Source organism: Bubalus bubalis, chromosome 1 (genome assembly GCF_019923935.1).
Source record: "Bubalus bubalis isolate 160015118507 breed Murrah chromosome 1, NDDB_SH_1, whole genome shotgun sequence".
Classification (NCBI taxonomy): Eukaryota; Metazoa; Chordata; class Mammalia; order Artiodactyla; family Bovidae; genus Bubalus; species Bubalus bubalis.
This window is the reverse complement of record NC_059157.1, coordinates 175,402,785-175,423,441: the sequence shown is the minus strand read 5'-3', so window position 1 is coordinate 175,423,441 and position 20,657 is coordinate 175,402,785. Positions and strand designations below refer to the sequence as shown.

Sequence of the window (20,657 nt, the reverse complement as noted above, 5' to 3'; positions counted from 1 at the left end):
TTTGAGGATCTATCTCAACGAAGCCAGGGGAGACGGGGGCAACATCATACATGGGGCCTCATGCCCATCCTAACGAGTTTTGATCTTTCTAGGAGTAATCAGAAGCTTTACAGAGTTTCAAGGAGACAATACTATGATCGTTTTTACCTGCCCCGTGGCTTCAGAGCAGGCAAGGTCTGGTTTTGCCCACCCGGTTCGCTCCAGCATCCAGACAGCGCCCGCTGTCAGCTGGTTCTTACGGAGGAGTCTCGGGGAGTAAGAGTGCAAAGCCGGCCGCGCGGACCGCGGGCGGAGTTGGGTCGCCGCGCGGGGGAGGGGCGGGCGGCGGTCGGCGCTGGGCACCTCGGGGACCTGAAGCGCGACAAGGAGTCGGCGCGCTCGGAGCTCTCGCTTCCGCGGAGGCTGCGTCTGGTTCTCGGCGAAGGGCCTAGGAGGTCCAGTAGGCGGAACCCACCGGTCTCTGGGCCCAGAGTCCCCAGAGGCCCACAGCGCCCAGGTGAGCCTCGCGGCCCATGTGGGGCGGCCCGGAAGCCCCTGCGCGCAGCGCCGGGCGCCCCCGCCGCGGTGCGAGCAGCCGCCATCTCCGGGCTGCGGCGACGGCGGCGGCGGGCGTGCTGGGCCGTGGGCGGTGTCCTGGCGGCGGTGCGACCCCGCGGTGAGGCCTAGGCCCGCGCGGGAGGCGGGTAGGGGACTCCGGGCGTCTCCCAGAGACCCGGCCGGGCGGCGGTTTGCTCCTGCCCGGCCAGGCCCTGGAACCCGCGGCTCCGGCCTCTGCCCGACTATAAATTCATTATTTGTCGCAGTCGGAAAAGTGGAGCAGACGTCACAGGGAAGGAAGCGCAGGAGCCGAACCTTCGCTCCCGGGGAGCACCGGGTTCGCATTAAAGTGTCTTTCCTTCCAGTCCCCTTTTCCCTGCAAAAATGAGCCGGCTGTATTTTTGCAGAACCCGGATCACAAAGTGCTGCAGCTTGGCTTCTTTGTCTTACCAATCTATCCCACGCGTCTGCGCGCGGCTGATGTTTGTCTCCATCCTTTTTATTGGCTGCGAACCGGTGCTTTGGTGCCAGGTTTTCCGCGCCTGACCAGAGCTCCATGCTTGTTGAGTGACAGGACTGTGATTCACTCTACGGATTATCTTCACGATGGTGAACAAACAGGTGGTTTTCAGTTCTTAGCTATTACAAAAAACGATTCGTTGAGCCCTGTTTCGTCTGGTTTTTTTGATTGTGTAGAGAGGCTTGCGGTACTCATTAGCTTGAGGTACTCATTAAAATGCTCCTTGGAAAAGTTATTCACGTTTTTTGTGCCCCACATTTGGGAACACCTGGCTCAGAGAGCTAACTGACAGATCATGCTGGAGGTCCCAGTGCTGATCCTGCGGACACCGTCAACCCCTCTTTGTTAAGTTTGTTCAATAGCTGGCCTTACCTAGAGCTTTGCTGAAAAGAAACAATACCTTAGTAATTTTTAAAACCGACTTAGGTTTAGCTTGGATAAACCATTACAGTCCCCAGTACGATTAAACCTAAGTTAAAGCAAAATTCAAGCTGGGATTAGATAAATAGTGGAAACGTTGTAAAGTCCTACTCTGAAACATGGATGTTGAGTTGCTAGGACAGGGATTTTCAATGATTATGCTGAGGAATGTGTCACTAGAGCCTCAAGAAACTTTCCGTGAAGACATGTGAGCTTTCAAGTAAGTGACATTGTCCTTATCAGTGAAAATAAATGGAATTTGTTTTTCCATCCGTTTTACTTACATTTTAAAACCTGTGTGCTGAAATAGAGGGAATTTTTCTTTGTAATGATCATTTTCCAGTTTGGTCTCATGGTCCTGATAATTAAATGTATGTATAAGTTTTAAATGACAATGGATGAATTCCTTTCTCTCAAGTTCCCATCTATTTCGCAGGGCTAGGATCCTTTCTCTGGGGACTTTTTCTGGTTCTTTGTTGTTGAGCCTCTAAGTCCTGTCTGACTCAGTTTTGAGACTTAGCGCGCCAGGCTTCTCTGTCCAAGGATTTTCCAGGCAAGAATACTGGAGTGGGTTGCCATTTCCTTCTCCAGGTGATCTTCCTGACCCAGGGATTTATCGAACAGGACCACCCCGACCCCACCCCCACACCCCAACCCACATCCCCCCACACACCCCCACACCCCCATCTCCTGCGTTGGCAGATTCTTTACCTCTGAGCCACCTGGGTAGCCCTGTTCTGTTCTTTCCTGCTTCCCTTTCCAAGGACAGTGCCATGGCTGTGCTGTAATCATCTTTTGTCTCTCCAGTCTCTCACTCTGAGCTTAGTGCCTGGCGTATGAGTGACTGACGACTGCTAGCGTGGCGGATGAATTTAGAATATGACAGTAGCATAGAGATTTGTGTGACAGGTAAATTTATTATTCAAATGAGTAAGGTAGAAACCCGGGACATGGACAGCTGTGATCATCTCTTGGTCATAAGCGAAATCGTATTCTAAGAAACTACTGGCAAGACACTCGGTTGTTGTTTATTTTTTAATAGATTTGTTGAGATATAATTCATATACCATACAATTCACCCATCTAAAGGATACAATTCAATGGGTTTTTTTGTGTATTACAGTATTAATTTTTAAAAGTTGTGATCAATATATGACATAAAAATTGCCATTTAAAACTGTCCAGTTCAGTGACATAAATGAACATAAAGTTCATTTATGATGTACAGCCATCACCACTATTTCCAAAACATTTTCAACACCTTCAACTGATACTCCCTAAATAAATGTTGAATGTATGAATGAATGTTGAAGTAGAGAGAAGTGTATTTTATGTGACCTTGATTTCTAACCTCTCTTCTAATTTGTGTTGTCTTTTATGCTTTATATGAAATATAATTAAGAGGATACTAAGCCTTATCTTAGTGTGGTAATATTTGAAATTCCTTAAAGTGAAAAACTGGGCAGTTCTTTCAAGTTTGTTGAATTACTGAACATTCTAGAGTCTCTAAAAGTTGTAGAGCAAAATCTGAGTGACATCCCAAACTCTAATTTACAAAATACACGTACCCTAGGTTATATTATGCTATTTAGCTTACTCTATTGCTCTGTGTTCTTTTTGCTTTGATAGTTGCAGGATACCCTCCACTTTCTTTTTTCTTTTTTTTTACCCTCCACTTTCATAGAAGGTATCCTAAGAGGTATTTTTAAGACTAGAAAAATCCACAAATATATAAAGTGCTAATTTTTAAAAAGGGATTTATTTTAGGTACAATGTATTTTGAATCTTTAGTTTTTATTCTAAAATGTTTAGTTTTCTTTGCCTGTTGGGTTGCTTTTATGGGTGCTAAGCTCTTCTTTAATATCTTTTAAAAAGCAATTTGTCACGTTTGGTTATTTCCAGACAAAAAAAGATTGGCAATCTCCCATTTTTACAAGGAGAAAGCACCCTTGGACATCTATATGGAAAATACTAGACTAGAGTAGGTCTTGGAAGCAAAAAAAACAGTTGAATTTATTATTCAGTAGGTTTGACAGGGATACAATTGTTAATCCTAAATCTTCAAATGTGGATGGCTTCCTATGCATGTGAGTATTACATGTGCTTCTGATTTTTAGCATTATAGCCCAGATAATTACACAGGTGTTCTGGACTCTGGATTTGGCTTGGACTCTTCTGGTGACCTGAGCAACCATATAACTTTTGTAAATTCATTATTGGCACTAGTAAATTAAGTGGGTTTGAGTAAGTGGGCATATTAAGTTTGCTCTTAGAAAGCAAACTAGTACATCCCTTGCTCCTTCCTGCAAGCTTAACATTTCTTTGAAGTTATCTTTTAAAAATTTTTTAAATTATGTATTGTACCATAATACAACTTTCTAAATTTTAATATGAAGATTGAATTTTAAATTTGTTACTACCATGTAACATGGATGCCTCCAGAGGGCGCATTCTGTTTATCCTGGGGTTTTCTGTATTCCCTGACCTATTGCCTCTTACTCTTGGGACTTCTCAATTTGAGAAGCAAGGGACCCAGAGGACCTCTATGTCTCTTGCAACTCTGACGTGGTATGATACTTGAAATAAACTAGAGTTTATTCTCTTAGTTTTAGGAAATTATAAATCCATAACAGGGAAAAATATGACTGGCTGATTTGCATGATTTAATTTATTTCCCTGACAATTAGAGATTGCAATTCTATTGTATGTAAAAGCTGTTTCATCAGAAACTGCATGCATTTTAAGAAATGGATTGCAAAGTTAGAAAAACTCTTTGCACGTGTCATCTTTGTTGCTCTCAATCTTTCTTTGCTGCACTTCTGCTTTTTTCTTTCCTGGCTCCTAATTGGATTAAAGACTGTTTTGCCAACCATGGCATCTGGAGATGACAGTCCTATCTTTGAAGATGACGAAAGGTAAATGTCTTGCATTGTGATAAAACTGGATTATGAAGCTTTAAGGATGGGCTTTAATCATTCAGGAGAGTATCCAGGCTACTTTTTTGGAGAATACATTTTGTAATACTGCAGGATGCATAGTTGCTTCTCTGTGATTTCCAGCAAAGGTGTGAACACCTGGCATGGAGGTGGTCACCACTAACGAGGCATCCTTTCCCATAAAACCTGGATGTGAGGTCTGCACATCCCTCTCAGTGCAAAATTCTTGGCAGTCACTTCCAAAATTATATAAAACCTATTTACTGTTTCTGGTTTAGAGCCTACAAAGGAGATCAGAGTGAATGAAGAGGAGGATGTGGTTAAGAGACTAGACTCTGGGACCAGACTCCTAAAATTATACCCCATCTGCCACTTGCTGTCATTGTGACCTTAGACAAGCCTTTAGCCTCTCTGAGTCTCAGTTTCCTCATCTGTAAATAGAGAATAATAGTACCCACCTCATGGTGAGGATTCTTTGAGTTAATGTGTGTAAAGCTCTTAGAACAGTGATTGGCACACAGTAAGTACTGAATAACTGTTAGCTATGAACATTACTGCTGTAATGTTACTTCTCTCAAAGCTAAAAATCTGTATCAGTATAAAAATATTACTTATATGTTATATATGCATTATATATAATATATATTTTATATTGACATTAATATAAAATACATGTTTAAGTTGTGCCAGAAACATCACAAGACAGAATCCTTTATATTTTTAATAAGATTTCCTGAAATAATGACAAGATTACTGTGTTCCATAACATTTTTGTATCTATTATGGAACATTTCTTCTATGACTTTTTTTTCCTCAGTCTTAGTATTTTTAATTAGAATCTTTTTTGTTAAAATGAATCCCTAGTTATTGGTTCAAATATAAAAGGTTCTAAGAGTTCTTGCTTTAGATTGATAGGATCTGAAATGATAAAACCAAAATTAAATACTGTGCTTTTTAAATGACAGGAGGGAGGAGTAGAAACTTTTTACTGACCTTTCTGTGGCCAAGCTTAGAATACTGTCCTGGATAAACTGATTGATTCTTAATCCTATTACTATTAAGGTGACTTTGGAATTATCTGACTGTATACCCATAGATAGTAATTTCATCTTAAAAGAAGAATGCATAACAGGGTGAAAATAGTTACATGGATTGTAAGTAGGCTTTCTTAGCTTATATCACTTTAATATTTTGCAATTTTAGGGCTTTTTAAGATCTGATATTTTCATCTTGGAAGGATTAACTGGTTATTCTGTTACTGTTTTTGCCTATTATAATTGCTTAATTTTATTCCCTTAGCCCTCCTTACAGCCTGGAAAAAATGACAGATCTTGTAGCTGTTTGGGAAGTTGCTTTAAGTGATGGAATCCATAAAATTGAATTTGAACATGGGACCACATCAGGCAAACGAGTGGTGTATGTAGATGGGAAGGTAGGAAAAAATGTTACTTTGTGAAATATAGTGTACAGAGAAGCTCAATTTTGCTAATGTATATTCATCCAATGTGGATTCAATGCTTTTCCCTTGCAGTGGTTATATGTATATTGGCTTGTATCATTTTGCCATACAAAACAGACTAATAACAGTTGTGGAATTCATAGACTATAGCATCTAATATTTAACTTTAAAATGCCTTTATTTTCTAAAATCTTTGTATCATGAAGTAATAAAATCACATCTAAATAGCACTGCCATTTATTCTCTTTAATTATATTATTTCCAAAGTGAAACATTAAATTTTCTCCCATTTGTATGTTTTTAACTTTAGTATTTTATTACTTAGGAAGTGATAAGAAAAGAATGGATGTTCAAATTGGTGGGCAAAGAAACCTTCTGCGTTGGAGCTGCAAAGACAAAAGCAACCATAAATATTGATGCTGTCAGTGGTTTTGCTTATGAATATACTCTGGAAATTAATGGGAAAAGTCTCAAGAAGTATATGGAGAACAGATCAAAAACCACCAATACTTGGGTATTACATTTGGATAGTGAGGACTTTAGAGTTGTGTTAGGTAAGTGAAAGCTATTTCTGCAGAATTTATTGGCTTTTTATGATAGCTATTTACTTGAGTTCCTCTAACTCTCCAGACCTTTTATGGGAGCTTTGAATAGGAGAGTGTTACGTGCAGGTGTGTTTCTCATGTGTCCTCTGGGAATGAAGTATTTGTTGAATTGACCGATTTATATGGAAAATGTGAGAGCCAGATTTCATAGTGGTAGATTTGAAAATTATAAACTTGGGTTTAAAAAGAGAAATATTGATGTAGACATTTAATTTGTCATTATTTGATATTTCTCTTCAAATGAATGTCTAAAGACAGTTGGAAATTTAAGGTTTATCAGAAAGAAGGGAATTTTTTTCTAGGTTTAGGACTACAGCAGATCAAAATAATCAACGTCCAGGTAAAGTAGATTAAAAAATAAAAAGTAAGCCATTGATCCTTAAGCTGAGTTCTACTGTTACAGATTGCCATCTGTGTTCTTGATTTCGTTGGGCCTACAAAATTGAAAGACAAGCATTTGCTACCTTTGTTTATTACTGGTTACTCCTAGTATTTTCTGCTTCTCATATCACTGAAAGTGAAAGTGTTAGTCACTCAGTGGTGTCCAACTATTTGCAAACCTACCAGGCTTCTCTGTCCATGGAATTCTCCAGGCAAGAATCCTGGAATGGGTTGCCATTCCCTTCTCCAAGGGATCTCCCCAGTCCAGGGATTGAACGCAGGTCTCCAGCATTGCAGGTGGATTCTTTACCGTATGAACTAGCCTCCTATCACTAAGAGTTACCAGGGAATCCAACATTATGTAGATCACCTCATTGATTTATTGATTGATTTAGATAATACTGAGAACCTCATAAATGGCAGCTTATGTACCAGGCCTTGAGGACACGTAAATGAAGAGACTTTCCGTGTCTTTTAAGAGAGTATAGTTTAATTGAATGCTAGAAAAATTTTTTAAGAATGAAAAATACTTATCAAGTAATAAATGCACATGGTTGAAAAAAAGAAACCAAAAAAAACCCTCCTGTATGGTTTATTTATTAAAGAAATTGGGTCAGATTTTTCTTGAAGAGGATAGGATATGGTCTGAATTTTGTGGATTCCATTCCTGTGATATTCTTCTATTAGTATTTCCTACAAATTGGTATTTGAAGAATTGATCAAATTTAAGGTTTTTTTATTTTTCAGGTAAGACATTATATTTATTCTATCAAGAGGCACATGGTTTTGCTTTGTCTAATTTTTTGATATTGGCACCACTAATACCTAAGTGTCTATATCCATTAATTCATTGGCAGATGGACTCATTAATTCATTGGCAGATGGATATATTCTGATTCCATCATTTCTTGTTCGTTAGCTGGAATGCTCATACAGTGAGAAACTTCCTGTTGTCTACTGTTTAGTTACACAGAGGTACATTTTGTATAACAAATGTAGGATCACAGCTTGTTTTCCCTTAACTACCAGTTTTCAAGATATTAAATTGATTCCTTTTTCTTTCCTAAAGGTGATCATTTAGGTTTTGGTTTTTTTTTTAATCATTGGGCTTCCCAAATAACTTGTGGATTTAAACAAATTGCGGTGTTTCAGTACACTGCAATTATTATCCTTACTGATGCTCAAATTGTCCCATTTTTGGCCATTGTGGTGCTCTAAAGATCGGCTCCTGAGTCAAGGGAACTGTGTACATGCATAGGTAGATAGATATAGGGAGGAACGGGGAAGAGAGAGAGACTTTATCAAAAAATAAAATAGCTTATGAGTTCATACTGATGCTTGTAATTCAAATTCCAGGATACCAGTTTTTTTAATTTAATCTCCTCTAATATCTTTATGTTCCTTCTTCCACACTGAGAATCCTTCTTCTCAGGGACACAGAGGATGATGCAAATAGAATATAATTACTTATTTCCTTTGTGCCATAATTATATACATACTAATCTCAGTTAACAACAGAAATACTCTACCACCGTTAATACAGTGACTGCCCAAAATTTGTCTTCCTTGGTGGCTCAGTGGTAAAAAATCTGCCTGCAATGCAGAGCCACTGGAGACACAGGTTTGATCCCTGGGTTGGTAAGATCTCCTGGAAGAGGGCATGACATCCCACTCCAGTATTCTTGCCTGGAGAATCCCATGGACAGAAGAGCCTGGCAGGCTACAGTCCACAGGGTCACTAAGAGTCAGACACGACTGAAGCGACTTAGCAAGTACCCTTGCCCACAATTTAAAACAACTTTTTGCATATCATTTTCCAACTATACTGTGTCTACATTGTTAGAACATACAGCTGTTATATACTATGCCAGGCTGCCATTGGGTGGCCACTCCCGTGTCTCCTGGACCCTCTGCCTTTGTCTCCGTGCCTCTAGCCCAGCTCAAAGTCCTTTCTCCACTCTCCAAGTGAGGCTTCTATCTCAACATGCAGGGAGAAAAGACTCTGTTCCTGGAGTAGATGGCTTGTCAGATGGCACCTCATCCTTGACCCCCAGGCAGCCTTTGACCCCCCAGACTCCTTGTAAACATACAGGTCCTGCTTCTCTCTAGTCTTTGTTATAACATCCAAAGCTTGTCTTCTGGCTGCTTGATGACTATAGTCTTCTCTCCTGACACTCCTGGGGACCCTGACATTCACAAGTGGTTCTGGGGATCCTCCCCAAAATGCACGTATGTCTGTCTGTGCACATGGCATGCATATAACTCAGTTGGTAAAGAATCCGCCTGCGATGCAGGAGACCCTGGTTTGATTCCTGGGTCAGGAAGATCCGCTGGAGAAGGGTAGGCTACCCACTCCAGCATTCTTGGGCTTCCCTTATGGCTCAGCTGGTAAAGAATCTGCCAGCAATGCAGGAGAACTGGGTTCAATCCCTGGGTTGGGAAGATCCTCTGGAGAAGGGAAAGGCTACCCACTCCAGTATTCTGGCCTAAGAATTCCATGGTATAGTCCATGGGGTCACAAAGAGACAGGACTGAGTGACTTTCACTTTGCCTGGAGTGAGCTGTGGCCACTTAGCTAATGCCCAAGTGTATCACGGCAGCATCTCCTCTACTGTGTCAGCACTGTACTCAGCACAGTCCCTCAAATACTATATTTTTTTATTATGATTCTATAACTTTTCCCCAAAGTGAAATCATAACAAAATGAATAGAGATTATTGTACTCTTCAGTATGAAATTTACGGAGAAGGCAATGGCACCCCACTCCAGTACTCTTGCCTGGAAAATCCTATGAATGGAGGAGCCTGGTAGGCTGTAGTCCATGGGGTCACTAAGAGTTGGACACGACTGAGCGACTACACTTTCACTTTTCACTTTCATGCATTGGAGAAGGAAATGGCAACCCACTCCAGTATTCTTGCCTGGAGAATCCCCAGGATGGCGGAGCCCCGGTGGGCTGCCCATCTATGGGATCACACAGAGTCAGACACGACTAAAGCGACTTAGCAGCAGCAGCAGTATGAAATTTAAGGCTAAATTGCTGTCTGTCTATATGAATGCTATGCAGCCTTTTCTGTGGTCTCTTTGTGCCATCGTCCAGGTGGGTCAGTATGACAGGCAGGGAGAATCATCTAGTCTCTTGATGTTAAAGAAAATTTGGGGAAGGACAAATTAGGAGTTTGGGATTAACAGACAACCACTACATATATAAAACACATCACCAACAAGGGCCTATTGTATAGATCAAGGAACTCTATTCAGTATTTTGTAATAATCTATAAGGGAAAAGACCCTGAAAAAGGAAAACAATATTGGCTACAATCCAAGAAATAAAAATGAAAAATTAAAGGGATAAGGTCAAATATTATATTACTTGAAATATGTAAGTTTTGAAAAAGTCCATGGCACTCTTTAATTTGCTAAAATATATTGATACCCTAAATGGAAACATATTGTAATCCTCAGTCAGTTCAGTTCAGTTCAGTCGCTCAGTCGTGTCCGACTCTTTGTGACCCCATGAATCGCAGCATGCCAGGCCTCCATGTCCATCACCAACTCCCGGAGTTCACTCAAACTCATGTCCATCGAGTCGGTGATGCCATCCAGCCATCTCATCCTCTGTTGTCCACTTCTCCTCCTGCCCCCAATCCCTCCCAGCATCAGAGTCTTTTCCAATGAGTCAACTCTTCGCATAAGGTGGCCAAAGTATTGGAGTTTCAGCTTTAGCATCATTCCTCCAATGAACACCCAGGGCTGATCTCCTTTAGAATGGACTGGTTGGATCTCCTTGCAGTCCAAGGGACTCTCAAGAATCTTCTCCAACACCACAGTTCAAAAGTATCAATTCTTCGGCGCTCAGCTTTCTTCACAATCCAACTCTCGCATCCATACATGACCACAGGAAAAACCATAGCCTTGACTAAACGAACCTTTGTTGGCAAAGTAATGTCTCTGCTTTTCAGTATGCTATCTAGGTTGGTCATAACTTTTCTTCCAAGGAGTGTGTAAACCCTTCTTTGATTTAATACCAGACCTTAGAAATTTAATTAAGACACTTCAGGTGATGTTTAAAAAAAAGGACATTCTCATATGGAAAGGTCTCTTGTTACATTCATTTGTCCGCATCCTCCTTTATAGATTTTCTGTAACAAATCTTCATCAGTATATATCATAATTTTGTCTTAAAAGAGTGGTTTCATTTTGATTTTGTCTCTGAACAAAAAAACACAATTTCTTCAAATTTGGACAAATTTCAAAGCCATGAAAAGTTAGTGGAGTTTTCAAAATCCAGTGTATCAAAGTTTTCTTAAAATAATAAAGAGTTAACTTTATCTTTAAATCCCAGGTTATAATTTTTTGTAATTGGTTACTTTTACAGAGAAAGACACTCTGGACGTGTGGTGCAATGGTAAAAAAATGGAGACAGCGGTAAGTTGACCATTTGATCACTGTCACCATGTACATGGGTGACCAGTGAAACGTTGCTGTGTTTCCTAACGATGCAGATATTTATAATTAATGAAGGTCCTTTTGGTGAAAAACAAAAAGAGATGAAGTAATCCTGACTCCAGAATCTGAAGCCCTTTCCTGCGCAGTGCCTGGGGTAGTGAGAGTTTGGAAACAACTCATCTTGTGATTGGCACCAGCCTCGGACCCTGCATGTCCTCTCCTGGACCATCCTCTATCCTAAAAAGATCTAGCCCACATTTTAAAAATTCCTTCCCAAAGGCTGCATCCTCCTGTGTTTATCCTGGTTAAAGTGGTGCTTTATACTACTGTTTCTCAAATTTGCATGCACAGAATCATCTCAGATCTTGCTAAAATCATATTCTAACATGTCCTCAGGTGATGCCCAAGTTGCTGGCCCATGGTCATACTATTCATCTGAATAGGAACGCTTTACACCATACACTCAAAACAGATGGTACTTTTTAAAAGCAAAGGTTATGAAAAAGAAACGAAGCACACATGTCAGATGAGACAAAGGCAAACAGGAAAGGGCACTGTAACAAACCCCAGAAGACAAGTGGAATTTGTAGACTAGCAGTGCTGAGAGGCTGCCCCACTCGTTGTAGCCGAGAAAACCCTAGTGTGTTGGACTTTTGCTGCCTTGCACTGTTATGGCTGTGGTGGGATGAGTATAGACGTGAATTTCAAGTAGGTAGGATATAATCATGGTGTGCACAGCACAAGGAGGAAGTGAAGCAGAGGAGACGGTCCTGGACACCAGGCAGTGTGGGCCTAGGAACTGGAATCACTGGGGGGAAATAGCCACGTGTTATGGGATCAGCTGGCAAGTAGGGCATACCATCCTGGGTGTCCCCTTTCATGCTGACTTCAGTTGTGACACCAGGGCTAGAGATGATGAAAAGCACGAGCTCTCTCTGCCGGCATACTGTAGCTAGCTACCCATTGTGGTTGCTGCTATTACCTTCTTTATCTGTTGTAGGTCTCGGAGGGTGAGGAGATGTCCTTGGAGGGAAGGCCTGGAATGAATTTATTCAGTAGACAAGCTAGAATCTGCTGGGCCTTGCAACTGCTTCTAAGGAAGTGCACAAGCCAGAAATCAAAAGTTACAAAGATTAATGTGTTTCTGTTTCTTAATCCTGATATTAATTCTTGAAGGGAAATGCAACCAGGGTTCACTCAAAATTGAACATCAGCATTTGAGCCACCCTCCAGTTCCATCTACCCATTGAGACTTTTATGCAGAGAGGCTTAGTGAGCTCTTCAGTATTTTACGGCCTGTTTTGGACCAGATTCAGTTACCATTAACATGGATTGGGTGCCCGATGCCATACCTGGTGGCCCTTTCTGTTCTTTCTGTCCTACCATGGAAATTTCTAGATGGAGAGTCAGCAGTTTGGGGTCACATTCCCTCCAACCCTCCAGGAATTCTCCCGTGCAAAAGTAGCATTGTTTCAAGAATGTGGTTGTAAATAAGCAAGAAGTTGAAATAATGTCCATCCACAATGTCTTTGTTCCTGACTGACAAGAAGCCACAAGTGTTTGGACAATGCCTCTCTCTCACCCAGTTGTCTCCTCCTTGTAGCTGCAGCCTAGTTGGCGAGGTAGTTTTGGCAGCCCTGTGTCGGGCAGCCTCCCCAGCACTATGCACACCTGCTCTCACTGCCTGTGAGCTGCAGCTTTTTTTCTCCATTTCCTTTTCATCTCAAAGCATCATGACCAGATTATGTATCTGTCAAATTGCCAAGAAGCAACTTACAAGGATTGTATCACTCAACCCTTGCTCTCCTCTCTAAATTGATTTTGACAGAAGTATGCCCTAAAGGCTTTTTTCAAAGCCCAATGTGAAAAGGGCTAAAAGAATACACTGGACTCCAGGATCAGCACCCCACCCCTAGTCCTTGTGCTCGGTACACATCCGTGTTGGCCAGATTCTTCCCAGAGAAAAAGAAAAAGATTCCCTCTCCGATGCCTCCTGTGCTTTCTTTGGTTAGATAATGTTAGCAACCGGACGGGGCCTTGCTCTGTCTGCTTTGGCTGCCAGTAAGCTCATAGCCAAGTTGTACGTCTGATAGTGCTTCTTTTGCTTCTTGGCATAATTCATTAATTCATTTTTATCCTCTTAGCCTCATGCTCTTCCTTACTTTTCTGTGCTCCTTGGCCCCTATCTTTTTACTCTAAATCAGTGCTGTTCAACAGAAATATAGTATGAGCCACAGATATGAGCTTCATATATAACTTTTCTAATAACCACATTTCAAAAGTCTTATGGTGAAGTTCTTCTTAATAAACATTTAAGTCACTGTATCAAAAATATTATTATTTAAAATGTAATAAATATATAAATTTTCCAATGAGTTTTTTTTAACCATTCTTTGTTTCATACTAAGTCTTCCAAATCCACTGTATATTTTCCCCTATAATAGTGTATCTCATTTCAGACTCACCACATTCCATGCGTGATTGCCACCTGTGGCCAGGGGCTGTTGTACCATATACACCAAGTCTAGACTCAGTTCAGTTCAGTTGTTCAGTCGTGTCCAACTTTTTGTGACCCCATGGACTGCAGCACGCCAGGCTTCCCTGTCCATCACCAACTCCCAGAGCTTACTCAAACTCATGTCCATCGAGTCGGTGATGCCATCCAACCATCTCATCCTCTGTCATCCCCTTCTCCTGCCTTCAATCTCTCCTAGCATCAGGGTCTTTTCCAGTGACTCAGTTCTTCGCATCAGGTGGCCAAAGTATTGGAGTTTCAGCTTTAGCATCAGTCCTTCCAATGAATATTTAGGACGGATTTCCTTTAGGATTGACTTCTTTGATCTCCTTGCAGTCCAAGGGACTCTCAAGAGTCTTCTCCAACACCACAGTTCAAAAGCATCAATTCTTCACCACTCAGCTTTCTTTCTAGTCCAACTCTCACATCCATACATGACTACTGGAAAAACGATAGCTTTGAGTGGACGGACCTTTGTTGGCAAAGTAATGTTTCGACTTTTTAATATGTTGTCTAGCTTGGTCATAGCTTTTCTTCCAAGGAGCAAGTGTCTTTTAATTTCATGGCTGCAGTCACCATCTGCAGTGATTATTTTGGAACCCAAGAAAATAAAGTCTGTCACTGTTTCCATTGTTTCCCCATCTATTTGCCATGAAGTAATGAAACTGGATGCCATGACCTTACTTTTCTGAATGTTGAGTTTTAAGCCAACTTTTTCATACTCCTCTTTCACTTTCATCAAGAGGCTCTTTAGTTCTTCACTTTCTGTTGTAAGTGTGGTGTCATCTGCATATCTGAGGTTATTGATATTTCTCCCAGCAATCTTGATTCCAGCTTGTGCTTCATCTAGCCCAGCATTTCACATGACCTACCCTCATATGTGTTAAATAAGCAGGGTGACAATATACAGCCTTGACGTACTGCTTTCCCTATTTGGAACCAGTCTGTTGTTCCATGTCCAGTTCTAACTGTTGCTTCTTGACCTGCATGCAGATTTCTCAGGAACCAGGTCAGGTGGTCTGATATTCTCATCTCTTTCAGAATTTTCCACAGTTTGTTGTGATCCACACAGTCAAGGCCTTTGGCGTAGTCAGTAAAGCAGATGTTTTTCTGGAACTCTCTTGCTTTTTCAATGATCCAGTGGATGTCGGCAATTTGATCTCTGGTTCCTCTGGCTTTTCTAAATCCAGCTTGAACATCTGGAAGTTCATGGTTCACATACTGTTGAAGCCTGACTTGGAAAATTTTGAGCATTACTTTGCTAGTGTGCAAGATGAGAGAAATTTATGTGGTAGTTTGAGCATTCTTTGGCATTGCCTTTCTTTGGGATTGGAATGAAAACTGACCTTTTCCAGTCCTGTTGCCACTGCTGAGTTTTCCAAATTTGCTGGCATATTGAGTGCATCATTTTCATAGCATCACCCTTAGGATTGAAATAGCTCAACTGGAATTCCATCACCTCCACTAGCTTTGTTTGTAGTAATGCTTCGTAAGGCCCACTTGACTTTGCATTCCAGGATGTCTGGCTCTAGGTGCGTGATCACACCATCGTGGTTATCTGGGTCACAAAGATCTTTTTGTATAGTTCTTCTGTGTATTCCTGCACCCTCTTCTTACAGTAGTGTTAGGTTTTATGTTATTTATGTTATGTATTTATTGTAAGCCACCTATAGCCTGAGGAATCTGATTTTTAGAGTGGCGAAGAACACTCCATCCCTTACTGACTGGGGTCTTCAGCAAGTTATTTAATGACTGTGTGCCTGTTTCCTCATGTATAAAATGTTGATAATAATTATACTCCAATCAGGTTATTGTGAGGATGCCATAAAGCAATGCATGTAAACCATTCTTTGTATAGAAGGAATCACAAATTTCCTATCATTTTTACTTTTGAAAAGTCTATATTATATGCATAGTATATGTTATAGACACATAGCCCTGAGATATACTTTTTTTTCCTCTGAAACAAGATTCTTAAAGACTATAGTGGTACAAATAAAAGACTTTCAATTTATAACTTAGACCCTAAAACACCTAAAAATAAGCTTATAATTTTAATTTTGCAAAGCTTACCATTGAGCTAACATGTACTTCATCATGCCTCCCTTTCTCGGTGATGTTAATGCTCTAGACAAAGATAAATGTTTCTGGAACACTAATTCCTCCTACTTTTGTTTGCCTAGGGTGAGTTTGTAGATGATGGGACTGAAACTCACTTCAATATTGGGAATCATGACTGTTACATAAAGGCTGTCAGTAGCGGCAAGCGGAAAGAAGGGATTATTCATAGTCTCATTGTGGATAACAGAGAAATCCCGGAGATTGTTGAATGACTTCATGTTAATGAATTTTAATCTTAAGAAGTAAGGATCAGGGCTTTAAAATAACTGTGGTAATTAAATATGTTCAGCATGTACTTTTCAGTACATCTAGTCACCCTGTTTTTTAGTTACTTGAAAGTAGTGTTTTAAGCATCAGGAAAAAAATATGTATCATGAAAATTGCAATTTATTTTGTAAATAATGTAAAATGTTTTAAAGTCAAATGGAAAATAAGATATGGACCAAAAAATCACTACTGTTTCATAGGAGCAACTTTTAGTATAATAAACACTATAAAGTAACATCAGTGCTGCTTGATTTGTCTTTCTTGAAATGGATGTCTTTGTATATATTTTTAAAAATGGATTTCTGACCAATGCATTCACTTTAAACTTTTTTGGTTGTTTTTATTTTTGGGCCGCCCTGTGTCTTCATTGCTGTGTGTGGGCTTTCTCTAGTTGTGATGAGCAGGGGCTACTCTTCATTGCGGTGCACAGGCTTCTCATTGCAGTGGCTTCTCTCGTGGAGCACAGACTCTAGAGCAAGGGTTTGAGGCAGGAGACAGTGGGTCTCTGGGCCAGACACCTGGTGTTTGTCAAGTGGAGTAAAACTGAGCCTTTGTTCTCACCCAGATACTCCAAGGACAAAGCTAGTGGTAGAAGCTGAGTTCTGCTAAAGCAAAGAGATAAGGTGCCCACTCCTGAGGTCAGGGAAGACTTCCCTGTCTCTACATGTGCAGGAAGTCTTCTTGAGAGTCGAAAAGTAAGGGGACCCCACTCCACAATCAGTGTAGATATGCAGCCATAGGCTTCTACAGTGGGATCCATCTTAGCAAAAAGTTATGCATACATCTTGGGGAGGATCTATGGACCACTCAGGTGTGAAAAGAGAAACAATTGGCCAAGAGTAAGCAAAGACCCAGAAGGACTGTCCTAATAAGTGAATGACGTCACCTCAGCACTGTGCTGCTCCTCCTCACTCAGGACACCCGCATTTCTCTCCAGGTGTGTCTCTGCCTAGTGTCTGATGTACTGCACTCCTCCTCACTCAGGATGCCCACACTCCCCTCTGGGTGTGTCTCTGCCTAGTGTCTGGTGCACTGCACTCCCCGTTAGAGAGGCTGCCCATATCCTTTCTCTTGGGTGTGTATCTCTGCCCTGCTTCTGAGTTGGATAAACAAACTGGTTTCCTGTGTGCTCTCCCATACATTGTGCTGTGCCTCTAATAATAAACTTTGTACCTGTTTTTACAGTTTTTGCCTCCTTGAAACATTCTTGCTTTCTAATAGGGGCAAAAACCAGGGTCACCTTGCTTCTAGCCCTGAGTCCCTGGTGGTCTAATGGGTAGACTCTTGGTCTTCTTTCAGGCTACTTGGGTTTAATTCCTGGGCAGGGAACTAAGATCTCTCCTTAGGACCATTCACTGCTCTCCCTCCGAGATCAGGCTCAGTAGTTGTGGTGCTAGAGCTTTGTAGCTCCATGGCATGTGGGATCTTCCCCGACCAGGGATCAAATCCATGTCCCATGCCTTGGCAAGTAGATTCGTAACCATTGAACGACCAGGGAACTCTTCTTTGTATGTTTTTAACCTGTGTAGATAGATTGTCTAGTTTAAAGCAGTTGTTGTTCAATGATATTAACTTAATTGGAGACAATGAGAAATTTCCAGAAATTTAAGGAAATGTCAAATAGAGTAACATAAAAATTTAATTAAGAATCCGTTCAGTTCAGTCGCTCAGTCATGTCTGAGTCTTTGCGACCCCATGAACCACAGCATGCCAGGCCTCCCTGTCCATCACCAACTCCCGGAGTCCACCCAAACCCATGTCCATCGAGTCCGTGATGCCATCCAACCATCTCATCCTCTGTCATCCCCTTCTCCTCCTGCCCTCAATCTTTCTCAGCTTCAGGGCCTTTTAGATTTCTGAAAATGTAATTGTTTTTGTTTCATCACCACGAGGCCAAAAAAAAGCAAAAAGAGGAAGAAGCAAAGCTTCTTTACAGGAGACAGCATCAGTTGCATCATCAGGCAGTAGAAAGTCAGAGTTGAATGCCTGTGTGGAGGTAGCACCAGTGTTGGCATTTTGTGAAAGAAACAGGACCACCCAGGCAGACTCACACAGCCTACTCATCTCTGAAGTCCTTTCAAGGCAGGATAGTTTAATAGTAGAGCCTTTTATTAGGGTATTTCATGTCTATTATCAAATGGGTGTCCTCCGTGAGAGGGAGAATACTCCATTTTCTAGACTTGTTCTGCCCACTATAGTAGCCATTAGTCATGAACTGTTCAAGTTAAATTAATTGAAATATAATCAAAAACTCAATTCCTCTATCACACTGACCACATTTCAGGTCCTCAGCAGTCACACAAAGCTAGCAGCTACCTCCCTGGACAAACAGAACACTTCGATCATCACACCAAGTTCAACTGAACAGCACTGGCCTAGAGACATTTTTCTCAAGTTTAGTGAGCTGTTTTGTACTAGCACAATCAGGGTTTAAGTCCAGGTTTTTCGAATGCTAAACCCCATTATCTTTATTACTGTCTCCCTGCCACTCGTTATTTCTAACAGATGTGTGGTGGAACAGAGGTACAACCATGCTCTAACATAAGGCAGAGAAAGTGAGAACAGTGAGGGAAGGTGGCCTGCCTGGCTTCACGCATTGCCAACTCTGACATTTGTTTTATTTGAAGCCTTATGACTGGCAGATCAGCACACCAGTTTTACAAAAACCATCCTCCTGCTTTTCCCATGCCAACCCACACTTTCCTTCACTGCCACTGAAAGACCAGGAGATGAACTAAGAGGGACCCTTCTGAGGCTTTTTAAACTCATTTTGCATTTGCTTTTAAGTGTTCTGGTGTGGTGGTTTTCATTTCCCTTGAATAAAGGGAGTCTTAATGGCCATATTTTATCTGGTACAAAAAATGTTTTGTGCCATATCCAAAAGTAAACCAGTTATTTTTAGTAACTTTGTTTTAAACTCTGAGTCTTCTGAAGATCAAACCTTGTGAATGTAGTTTGCCTTTGACTTGGTGAACTCCTGTGTTTTGGTTAGTTTTGTAAATTTAAAGCAGCATGTTAATGAGGAAGGGGTACAGCCTGTGTTTGAACTTCAGCACAAAAGGTTAAGTTCTCCTTTTGTTTTAATACTATATTTTATTTAACTGGTACACAAAATTTAATTCCAACATGCAATCAGAATACAAATTCTTTATGAGATAATTTGTATCTTCTATTTTTAAGTTCTTGAGCCTCAATTTCTCCATCCCAACAAATAAAGTTATTTGTTTTGTTTAATGTAATGAGATAGTTTAAATGTACAAAAACCAGAAAGTAATATGACAAACCCTCGTATTATTTTGCGGGTGCATGTATCATCTAGTTTAGAAATTAAAGCATTAAAATACAACTGAAGAGCCACACGCCTTTGCTATACCTATACTTCTTCCTTGCCCAAGTAATCACTATCATGAACTTGATGATTATTATTCCCATGCAAGTCTGTATTCTTTATCTGTATAGGTGTACAGCCCTAAAAATATTCAGTATTACTTACAATTTTAAATGTTAGATTATATAGATTCTTCCTGCAACTTGCTTTTTTCCCATTCACTACTGATTTTAAGACAGATCTGGGGTGGTACATGTAACTTCAGTTCCTTTTAACCCCTGCATTCAGCCGTATGAATTTGCCATCCACTTGGCTCAATCAAATGATCACTATACCATCAGAGCTCTAACAAACATCTTTGTGTCTCTGTGTATGTCCCTTGAGGATATGCTAGAGTTTCTCTTGGGCTTAGCTATTTAAACTGTGTCCCTGGACCAGTGACAATGACATCACCTAGGAACTTGCCAGAAATTAAGAATCTCATGAATTGGGAGATTGGGACTGACATATATACACTACTATTTATAAAAAATGGCTGTCTAGGGAGGCCTTACAAATAGCTGTGAAAAGAAGAGAAGTGAAAAGCAAAGGAGCAAAGGAAAGATATAAACATCTGAATGCAGAGTTCCAAAGAATAGCAAGAAGAGATAAGAAAGCCTTCCTCAGTGATCAATACAAAGAAATAGAGGCAAACAACAGAATGGGAAAGACTAGAGATCTCTTCAAGAAAATTAGAGATACCAAGGGAACATTTCATGCAAAGATAGGCTCGATAAAGGACAGAAATGGTATGGACCTAACAGAAGCAGAAGAGATGGCAAGAATACACAGAAGAACTGTACAAAAAAGATCTTCACGACCAAGATAATCATGATGGTATGATCACTTACCTAGAGCCAAATATCCTGGAATGTGAAGTCAAGTGGGCCTTAGAAAGCATCACTATGAACAAAGCTAGTGGAGGTGATGGAATTCCAGTTGAGCTCTTTCAAATCCTGAAAGATGATGATGCTGTGAACGTGCTGCACTCAATATGCCAGCAAATTTGGAAAACTCAGCAGTGGCCACAGGACTGGAAATGATCAGATTTCATTCTAATCCCAAAGAAAGGCAATGCCA

At 40.8% G+C, this 20,657-nt stretch overlaps 1 protein-coding gene across 6 annotated transcripts; it reads left to right on the top strand.

Moving 5' to 3' along the window:
- The first annotated feature begins 218 nt into the window (after nucleotides 1-218).
- FAIM (Fas apoptotic inhibitory molecule) lies at nucleotides 219-16,450 on the top strand. 6 transcript variants are annotated; one of them, XM_025291056.3, is made up of 6 exons: nucleotides 219-496; nucleotides 4,334-4,392; nucleotides 5,713-5,845; nucleotides 6,198-6,426; nucleotides 11,237-11,286; nucleotides 11,383-13,960. In XM_025291056.3, the coding sequence occupies exons 2-6, from the start codon at nucleotides 4,349-4,351 to the stop codon at nucleotides 11,410-11,412; spliced, it is 486 nt and encodes a 161-aa protein (XP_025146841.1). In that variant the 5' UTR covers nucleotides 219-496; nucleotides 4,334-4,348; the 3' UTR covers nucleotides 11,413-13,960. The 6 variants fall into 6 exon arrangements, with proteins under 6 accessions (XP_025146841.1, XP_006070038.1, XP_006070040.1 ...); XM_006069976.4 differs by lacking the exon at nucleotides 11,383-13,960 and adding an exon at nucleotides 16,006-16,450 and having other exon boundaries at nucleotides 231-496; XM_006069977.4 differs by lacking the exons at nucleotides 219-496; nucleotides 11,383-13,960 and adding exons at nucleotides 1,174-1,697; nucleotides 16,006-16,450.
- The last annotated feature ends 4,207 nt before the right edge of the window (nucleotides 16,451-20,657 follow it).